Source organism: Corvus kubaryi, unplaced genomic scaffold (assembly GCF_017639235.1).
Source record: "Corvus kubaryi isolate FWS band 111438036 unplaced genomic scaffold, C.kubaryi_AGA036_p1.0 37391, whole genome shotgun sequence".
NCBI classification, from domain to species: domain Eukaryota; kingdom Metazoa; phylum Chordata; class Aves; order Passeriformes; family Corvidae; genus Corvus; species Corvus kubaryi.
Genome location: NW_024581130.1, coordinates 6,403,825 through 6,413,930, shown reverse-complemented (window position 1 = coordinate 6,413,930; position 10,106 = coordinate 6,403,825). Strand labels below are relative to the sequence as shown.

Here is a 10,106-nt window from a genome sequence, read left to right as displayed (position 1 = left end):
CAGGTTTATTGGCTTATGCTGAGATAGAAATGAATGCACTAAGCTAAACATCATGAATGAAGAAACTTTTGTTCTCAGTGAGCAATTACAACTTAGTTCTACAAAACACCAAATAAATACATCTTTGAGACCTCTGATTTTTAAGATTTTGAAGTATTGAACCATTTGTATTCAGAATGTGGTCTAAGGCTGAGAGTTTAAACCATGAGAAAATTAAGTTTCTCCTGTTGTTCTCTCACTATTTTTACCATAGATATGTACATGAGATGCTTCTATCAAAGGATTAGATCAAATACTTAGAGGCTAATTCTCACAGCTTTACTCCATCAGTCAGTTTGATTTGCTGTTCTTGGCTTATACAGTTCTCATCAGTTAACTTATTCTCTCAACAGGTGATCACATAATTAAAATGGATTTTTATTGCAATTAAAGCATGAAGCTTTCTCTGTTTGCCAGGAATCATTCATATTTTAAACCAGTGTATGAGAGGAGTAAAAGTATTAGGGAGGCGAGTGGTGATGAAAATCGCTTGAGAGTGTTGGAGAAAAGTTTTATTCTTTGGAGTACCTTTCCAAAGATGCTTTTTGTTTTTTGTTTCCTAGGCAGATGGAGGGACATTTGATAAGCGTGTGGCTGGGTTGCATCTGAAGTGGTGACATTAACTGTGCAAAGAAATGTTAATGGCTTTTCAGAGCTCTGGGGAGGGAACTTTCACTGAGAATATGTGTATATAGGCCTGTTATGTCTGACCTGGTTGTTCTGGATTTGTTTTGTGGTCAGCAGAGAGAAATAAGCACTTTTTTTTCCAATTCGACTCATCTGTGGGGAAAAAGAAAGTAGTCTAAAATGAATCAGACAACTGGGCCCTGAAGTACTTATTTCTCACTATTGATTATAAAGAGAGTCTGAGGCATCTTCACTGTAGTTCTCTGAAGTTAAGTGAAATAAATCAGCCTTGGAAATAAATGGAAAATTAATCCCACTTTGGCCACATGCTGGTTTGGTTCCCCCTGCTCCCCCATCTTTTACTCTGATTTTAACAACTAGGCTGATTTTTGTACTTTCCTCCCCCCTGAGGTATCCACCCAAGACTAGCCAGAGGATTGAAACTAAGCTCTGCTCCTCTGGCTTTGTATCTTTCTCACATTCTGTTAGTTTTTTTTTTTTTTTTTTGTATTGTAGGATTTGGGGTGGTTTTTAGTTAGCTGTCTGTTTCTGCTTGTTGTTGGATGGTTCATTTGTTTGAACAAATCAATTCTTGTAAATCCCTGTGAGATGCCAGCTCTGAGAGGCTGAGCTCACACTGCACCTTCTCCCCTGCCGAGCTCTGGGCTCAGCTGCTTGTATTTTGTGTAGTCCAACCTGGAATAATCCGTACCACTGAGAGAGAACTCCTGATGTGCCAGCAGATGTGAACACACACAAGATGCAGCTGCTGCAGCCTCATCCTGCTGGGAAACCGGGATAATGCTTTGCTGGCTGCTGGGGGCTGCTCCCTGCTGGCCATAACATAGTTTTCACCTTCGAGGGAGGATACCAAGGCACAACTGAACTACAAAACTACAGGAATAGTTCTTCCAATTGAATGGTTCGGTGTTTTTTTTTTTTTTTTTGTCTTGGAAATTTGAGTGTGACTATAGTTGTTACTTTACTCTAGTGTGTGTGGGTTTGTGTAGTGGTGCAGGTGGTTGCACCTATTCTTTGTCCCTAGAAGAACTCAGACAACCAGCTCTGGCGGTCAGCAACCCAAGTTTGGCATGTAACTTTCAGTCATGGTGAGAACCCATGATTCCCTTGTTTTGTCGTTTTGCATGTTTTCCCCTGATTGGTTAATATTTTGTCGTCTTGTTTTATGTATGAAGTTACGTATAGTCATTTTTCCTTCTTTAATATGTAGTAGTTCTAGAGAGTTCTTCGTTCCTCGACGCCCCATTGGATCCTTCCCTGAGTCCCTCCTATGTGTTGTTCCCATTGGTTCCCTTGCTGTCAATCCCACCTGCTTGTCCCTATCCCGTTGGCTGAGATCCCTTTCCCCGCCTATCTTGTACTCAGTATAAGATTCCTGGACCCTCCCCCCAATGGGCCTCTTCGTCCCTGTCTTTTTACGGGAACAAGCCTGCGTGGAACACAGACGGAGAGTCCCATCTCTTTACTTCTTTGCCTTTGCCTGCGTGCCTGCTGAACAGTGACAGGAAGATCCAGCCCCTTTTGGTGAGGAGCTCTACCCCTTTTTCATTGTGTGCTGGGCACTGAGTGCCGCCTTCCAGAGGGGTTCCAGCGTTGGCCTCCGAGCTTCTTTGTGTCGCCACACGAGGGGTAAAAACCCCTTCTGCCAGCTCCCAGTGGCTGGAAACCCTTCCAGGTTTGCTGCTGGTTTATTTACGGTTTATGCAAATCGCCAAATATTCAAAGAGCAACGCTTAAGTTTTATAAAGTGCCAAGGCTCAGTTCCAGTTTATTGCAGGTTTTTTAGCCACTTTAACAATTGGTTTTTCAAAGGGACCTGAAAGGCCTGAATTCAGCAATCCCATTAAAACTCCAGGTTTTCAATTGGCTTACAGCAGCTTTGGAGAGCTCATCCAGAAATGCATTTCAAAAGCTGGTCGGGATGAAAAGAGCAGTGTTTTTTGTGCCCAGAGTTGAAGTCAGCATGCAAAGAAATCTTATAATCCACAGCCTTTATTTGGTCTTCATTCTTGTTCATTTTTCAATTTTTCAATGTGACATTTTCCAGGGCGTGACTAAGGTGACAGGCAGAGGTAGGTGCTCTGGAATTCTTCCTGGAATTAAGCGTGACCCCCTAACAGGCGGTGGTGTTTCTGTCTCAAACCCAAACGCACAAACTCTGGTGATTTGCAGGTTGTCACACTAATAGCACTGCTGCAGCCCCTGTCCTTGCACATGTCCCTGCTCCAGGGGCTCCCTTTGCCTGCAGCACCTCTGCTGCCTTGAAGATCTTATGCACCATGTGGCATTTAAAGCTCATATCTGTTCAAATTCAGAGGTGAATAGCTCCAGAGGCGTGAGGAAATGCTCTCTGCTCCAAAAGGTGTGGGGTGTGTGACAGCTCTGCACTGGTCACTGCCAGCCTGCCTCAGGAACTAATCTCATTGTCTTCTGCATAACATGGACTTTGGCGCAGCACAGTCATTACCAGCTGTCTCCTGGCAGTTCCTGGTGTAACACCCTGTGGAGTGTGTGCCATCTGCTGCTTGAGCAGAGATTTGATAACCTGGGAAGGGGAGCCAGGGTATAGGCAAGGTCTGAGACGTTCCTAATGTGAGGTGTGAGGATCTGCAGGGCAGGTGCTTGAAGGGGGACTTGGCATAGCAGGGTGGTTTTACTGAAGGCCCTGAAATCTGTGCTCTCTGGTCCTGCTCCATTCCATTTGCCATTCCTCTCTTTTGATCCTAAACAGCTCAGAATTAATTTTCAGGTGGATTCAGTTGGATTGTGGATATGGGCTCATGGGACTGTTCTGCAAGGGGTCCAGTTTTCCCTCCTTTGTGCATGGGTATAAGGACAGGGAGCACAGAAGGTCCCCTCTGTCTCTTTCTGTCTGTTTGTTTTGGTTTTGTGGGTTTTTTTTAGTTTGGTTTGGATTTTTTTTTTTTGTCTCTCCCTCCAGTTCGTAAAAGAATTATTTTCTGCTTTCTCTCCCCACCTTCCCTGTTGAGGTGTGGACACTGGAGAAGGGGCAGGTGATTCCTTGGCTTTTAGCTGTTCTTTAAAGGCATTTGAATGTCTTTCTTCTTTTTGTTAAGACTTTTGAAAGCCTATTCATGCAAAAAATATGTTGAGCTATAACCTGTTGTTAAGACTGCCCTGGCCTTTGTCTGTTGTTTGCTGTTCTATAATTGCTTGGCTTTGACAACTCAGGATCAAATTTTTCATGCTTTGTGGGAGTCTCAGATGAATTTTTCTGGACACTTTCACCAATTCCACTTTTATGAAAGAAGACCAAGGGAGAATGGCTTTGATCATCTTTTAAAAAGCTTATTGAAACTAACAAAAAAAGCGTCTTTTCAGTTGTGTCTATTTTTCTCCATGCTCAAAATGGGGAGTAAGGAGAGGTGTCTTTTAACGTACCCTTGGAAGCATGCATGCATGTTTGTGCCTTCTCCAGAAAATGTTTTTTCTGAAGTGATTAGGTGAACGCATCCTTAATTTTGAGGTACCCACATTTTGAGTTTCAGCTTTGCAGATAAGGTGTGTGCCTAGGCTAGAGCAGATAAATGCTTTGATTTGCCTGTAACTTGTAGATCTGTGGTAAACAATTCAAGTTGACCTATTAATACATCAGAAAAGTTACCCTGAAGACAGGCCATTTTGGTATTTTTTTAACGAGGATGTTGTGCATTCTCACCTCTGCTTTAAGGGTGGAAGGGAAGGCAAATCTTTTTTTCCTTCTCTGAATGCAGATGAGGCACCTCTGTGAACCTAAACAATTAGCACTGAAGGCCTAAAACTCTTACTTTCTATGAACTTGACCTGCATGTCATGAAGGAGAGGTGTGCTGAGGTGTGCTCAGACAGAGCAGCTTGTGTGTGATGGTGGGAAACAAGAGGTATGGGACACTTGCTAAAGCAAGAGATCAACAGCTGGGTGATCTCAGTCTCTATTTCTGACTACCATTATTTTGTGAATCCTAACCTCAGTTCTGAAGAGAAGCTTGTACCAACTCTTGGGTACCAATTCCTCAAATTGTGGGGTCATGGGGTGCTGGTACAGCACAAAGAATTTGTTGCTTCTGCCTGAAGTTGACATACAATTAAATAAGAAGATAATGAAATACATCTATAATTAGTTTTTATGGTATCTGACTGAATTTGATCACTAAAACCTTGCTGAATTATTTTATCCCCTATTGTTGTTAAGTGAAAGGAATAATGGTGCAAATGAACACCTAAAATCTCTGTGGGGCAATTTTTCTGGCCCTCTGTGGAAAAAACAAGGTGAAACCTACATAGACTTGGACCTTGGATTGTCTATGAGAGCATTAATTTATCCACTCTGCTTTAGTTTGAATAGAGATACAAAATGCCTGCTGACACAAAGAACCATTACTTTTGATTTCTGATGTGCCAAAAATTCAAGCCAATGCTGTGGAAATGCAGAGGTTTGTGTGAGTGTGTGCACAAGCACACAACTTTTCATAATCAGTGTCTTTGTAACATCTGATTCACTTTTATGTTAATTTTTTTCTTTAGACAGAATGCAGTGTGTTGTAAAGTCCGTCATTCAAGACATACCGAATGCTACCAGCTACTTCTTTTTATGAAAGATGAATTTTGAAATAGATTTGTTGCTCCTCTATTTTTCAATTAGTAAGAAAAAACCACCAAACAATTATTTTTACTAACCTTTCAGTTTATTTCATTTAACCTCAAATTCCAATTTTTTTCCTAGTTATTTGATATGAAAGTTTGTCTGTCACGTATGTTCATAGGTCCATGCTTTTTCTAGAGGTGGTCTTTGCCCTGCAGTATTTCAGTATTTCAGCACCTTTTTTTTTTGCATTGACCACCGTGGTGGTGTTAATCATCATCATGTTTGTTGTAAGTAGTCCATTAAAAAAAAAAAAATCTTAAAAAATTTAGTGTGGGGAAGAGTGTTTCTGAGGAGCTAAGAGGGAGTTTAAATTAATCTGTGGTTTACATTAGGAAACTAGAAGTAGGTGGGTACTAAGTAAGTTTAATTTTGTGATCGTTGTGTTGAAGCAGTTGCTAAAAAATTTTGTACATTGCATAAATAAATTTTATTCCTCAGTGAACTTTATTCAAAGATTATACTTAGATATCACACTGAACCTTAACTCTTGCTCATTTTTGAAGCACATTTTGAGGCATCCTATTTAAAGGATGCAATAGCTCTCACTACCAGAGAACACAAAAGGGTGGCATACCTTCAAAATTGAAGGTTTTAACAGTATTTTCCTCTTCACAGTAGTGGAATAACTATTACTTCAAATATTAATATTACCCAGATTTAATTTGCATTGGTAGATGAACAATGAAGAACCTTGCATGACAAAGGGATATTTATAACCTGTACCAGTTACCCTGACCTAACATACACTGGTATCAGGGCACGCTTCTCACATTCTGTGCTTACTGATGTGACCAAAATGTGTCCAAGGATTTTTATTTTATGGCTTCCACTATGCCATTTTTTAAATAATATTTTTGTTTCTTCAGCTTTACTCAAAATTGCTAATATTGGTGAAAACTGTGGAACTATTAGTTCAGAGTATCCTTTCATAGAACTAAAAGCTATCTCTGTTTTGAAGGAAGCTGTACAGATATTGAACAGCTTCTGTGTTTCAGCTGTAAGTGTAATATAAGCACACAAATCAGCTCTATCCCTCTGTCCAAAGCAAAGCTGTAAATCGTGTGTATGCATTTGTATATTAAAAAAATGAGTGTTTCAAGCTTTTGCCCTTTTCCCCATGGATTTCCTACATTTAAAAGATGATTTTTGATTATAGAAAAATACTGATTTTGCAGAAGTTGCCTTCTGAGAGCTGGCAGTGAGAGCAAAGCATGCTACCACAACTTCTTCTAGATTAGTAGTCTTTTTTTTTTTTTTTTTTTAGCATGTAATTTAATGTAAGAACATGGAAATTCTCTCTGGATTTTTGACGTGTGTAAATCCAAGCTCACTCTAAAATGGCATCTTGCCTCCCTTTTCTATGACAAATAATTTTGTGTCAGCATATAACTCCTTTATCACTCTGGTATCTTCCACTACAAAGGGGATATTTTTGAAACAAACACAACCCCGTGTGATAATCTGGTGGTTTATATAATTTTTAACCATTGACCAAACAGTGAAAATTAAATAAGCAATCTTTAGCTAAGAATGATTATTTAAAGCGAAGCTATTAATAAAATCCTCTGACAGGTGGAGGCACTTAGTAATATCAATTAGTTCTCTCTTTAGATATGAAGTATTCATTTTATAAATTTATTTATTCTCTATATAAAGTTTGTTGCCTCTTGAAAAATGGCTTGCTATTGGGAATACATCTTGCTATTCATTTAGAAGAATATTCTGTAGGTGATATGGACAGGATTTCAACAGTTTGAGGGGAAAAAGAACAAGTGGTTATGTTTTGCAAACACGAAGATGAGGCTGAGTGTTGGATTAAGAAAGAGATTAAGAGATGGCTTTGTGGATATCTTCTGTTCAGGTACTGTGTTTGCTGTGTGGAGATGAGAAGTTATCATAGGCTTTGGTAGAAATGTGTGTTTTTTCTCTAATTCCTTATTTCTTAGTTATCTTTCTCTGTTAAAGAGAATTAGCATTGTTAATCTCTGTTAAATCCTTTGGGGACTCAGAGATAATTTGTTTCTGGCTGGCATAGAACAGTCACGAAAGGGCAGAAGTTGGACTTAATTGTAAGGACTTAATTCATCATGCAGGTTGCTTGGCTGAAGGTCTGCATTAAAATTGTAAAGCAGAATAAATACCAATAGCTGTGAATCATATCAGCATGGGAATATTAAGAAAATCAAGTATGTTTTGGGGTGTTTTTCCCCCCAGACATTTTTAAAAGTCACCATGTTCTCTGAAATAGAGAAGGGAGATCTGATTTCATGTTCCTTTTGCTCCCATGTTTGGGGTGCAAAGAGGGAGGCAAACACCTGCGTGCTCTCTGCAAAGGAGCAGTCAGGTAGTTCACCAGATATTTTAAACAGCTCCAACAGGCCTGGAATTGGAAAGTTGGTGTTTGTTCAGTCTAATAAAACCTCTCTCCTGTGGAAAACGTAGATATTTAGTCAGTCTGAGAAAATCCAAAGGGAAGTTCTGGAAAAATTCCACGTATATTTTATAAAACTAGTGTCAAATAAAAGTAATTGGAATATGCGAGTATTACTTTGATCTGCTTCTAATAACTGCTAAGTGGCAGAGAAAATAGTGGTGTTTTTTTCCTTTACTAGAGTTTTGTGGCAGGGGATATACTGGGTTTTTCAGTACTTTCGTATTTCCCTTGACGATACAGTAATACACCACCCAAATTCACTTCTAGTTAAATATAAACAGGTTAGACTATGCCTAATCTCTGAAAAAACTGTGCTGTTACTGACTTTCTTTCAGACATGCCAACCTTTTATTTAATATGTTGTATATTTTTGTTCAACCTGTAGGTTTTACTGGACAACAGGAAAAATGTGGTGTCCGCCAGTGCATGTGACTTTGCACCATGTGGGTGAGTCAAGTGAGTAGTTGGAGGGAGCTTGGAAAAGGGAATTATAGCCAGTTCCAAATTGGGGGGAAAACAATATCTGAAAAGAGGAGAAAACAACAGAGAATTAATAAGGTAAAAACAGAAAAGAGAAAATTTTCTGTGTCTGTTTGTTCATCTAAGGAGTTTTGTGAAGATGCACTCAGCTGAATTACATTTTGCAGAGTAATATGTTTCATATAGATTCCTGGCTTCAGGATTTTCTTGTGGTTTATGATGGGTTGTGTTACAGGAGGGTTTGTAAAAGTGGCCATTTTGCTTTCTTCTTTTTTTTTTTTAATTTTCAGTTTGTTATTTATCATTCTTCACTTGGTCTGTTGAAGTCCAAACCTGCAAATACATTTCATAGCGTAGTGGTGGGATCGTGGCACCGTTATCAGCATAAACCTTGAGACCATAACAAACTCAGAGATGCTGTTTAGAAATCATGTCCCTATGCTTGCTTCCCCTTTGTTTCTGAAAATACTCATTCATACTGATCTGAGGGTGAATGGGGAGGGGGATTCTCTTGGAATTCTTCCTTAGCAGCGTTATGTGGATGAGGAGTTCCTTTTATTCCCGTATCTGCACAGCCTTGGTCCAGGTATGCGGTTAGGAAAAGTCAGTATTTTCCTGTGTATAACCCTTCTGGAACATGTAATCTGCACAGAATCCTCTGTGTTGCTGACTTGTTATTCAGCATCACACATGGATAATTAGTACTCTTGTGAAAGAAACACAAGAGTTTGACAGTGACTTACAAAGGATGTTATTTGTGTTAAGTCTTAAGTTACAGCAAGGGTTGGCTTATGTTTTCCTTGGAATTACTCCTTTATTTCTTCTCATCCTCTGCAATATCCTGATAAATGGTGTAAAAGGGGTAGGGAGTGGTGGTCAGTTGTGCTCCCTTTCCTTCCCCTGCCAGGGGAGGCTGCAAAGGCAGGCAGCAGAATTTCACTCTGGTGAAATCCTTGCCCGTGTAGGAAGGAGTGCACAGAGAAAAATCATATTTAAAGTCCCTGGGTTTTGTGTGTTGTGCTCTGTACTCTGGGAGTCCCCTGACTTAAAGCATCTCTTGCAAGGATGTCCTGCTAGAAACCTTATTAAAAGCCCAGCTACTGAGATGCTGTGCGGTCCCGAGATGGTCATGGTGTGGAAGGTGAAGGAAAGGGGCATTGCCTGGAAGCATCCATTCCTTAAGGGGCAGCTTCAGGCACTGAGGAACAAGCTGGGGAGTGCTTGACTGCTCTGGAAGGGAAAAAACTCCCTCTCCAAAAGGGAATTCCCAGTAAGTTATGTGGCTGCTGCACGTCAGAGATGAAATGTCAGAGTTCCTGGGTGGCTGTGTGTCATGCTGATGCTTCCTGGCTGCCCTGGGGCAGCTGAAAATTGCCCCACTGTGCCTCTCCCTGATGTGGTGGCCTTCCTCCTGCACCACCACCATGGCAGGGCAGCTTCAAGTATGGCACAAAGCAGGAGTCACTCATGATTGAGCCATGCTGAGAATCAGGCTCCTTACCCATAGCTACTGCTGCTCTCCCTGTGTGAGAAGAAAGAGGGGTTTCAAAGGTCTAAATGCTGTTGAGTTAAACTTAGGATTTCATTTCCCTGGAGTGAGTCTATGTAAAGAACAGAAGGGCTCCCCCTCTTCTGTTTTCCCCCTTCCGTGTACGTATTTGAGTTGTGCTTTTTTTTTTGTTTTAACACCTGGAAAATGGCATGGTGTTGTATTTAAATATCTACTCCTTCAGGTCAGAACACTTGCTGATGAAGAGACGCTTTCAGCCTTATGTTAAATGTGTATGAGGTCAGACTCAAGTGCAGCACTGGGATTTAAAAGGAAATTTCAAAGCCCTCTTTTTCCTACATCTTCCTATGG

At 40.4% G+C, this 10,106-nt stretch overlaps 1 protein-coding gene across 3 annotated transcripts in view; it reads left to right on the top strand.

Moving 5' to 3' along the window:
• Nucleotides 1–2,093: 2,093 nt before the first annotated feature.
• The window catches only part of POU1F1 (POU class 1 homeobox 1), a 29,326-nt gene continuing 21,313 nt past the window's right edge, over nucleotides 2,094–10,106 (top strand). Inside the window, exons 1-2 of one of the 3 annotated variants that reach the window (XM_042037911.1) lie at nucleotides 6,999–7,192; nucleotides 8,151–8,212. In XM_042037911.1, the coding sequence (XP_041893845.1) occupies nucleotides 7,110–7,192; nucleotides 8,151–8,212 (145 nt within the window). In that variant the 5' untranslated portion in view covers nucleotides 6,999–7,109. Of the gene's footprint in view, nucleotides 2,212–6,998; nucleotides 7,193–8,150; nucleotides 8,222–10,106 lie in introns of those variants that run through there. The other 2 variants (XM_042037910.1, XM_042037913.1) reach the window with 2 other exon arrangements.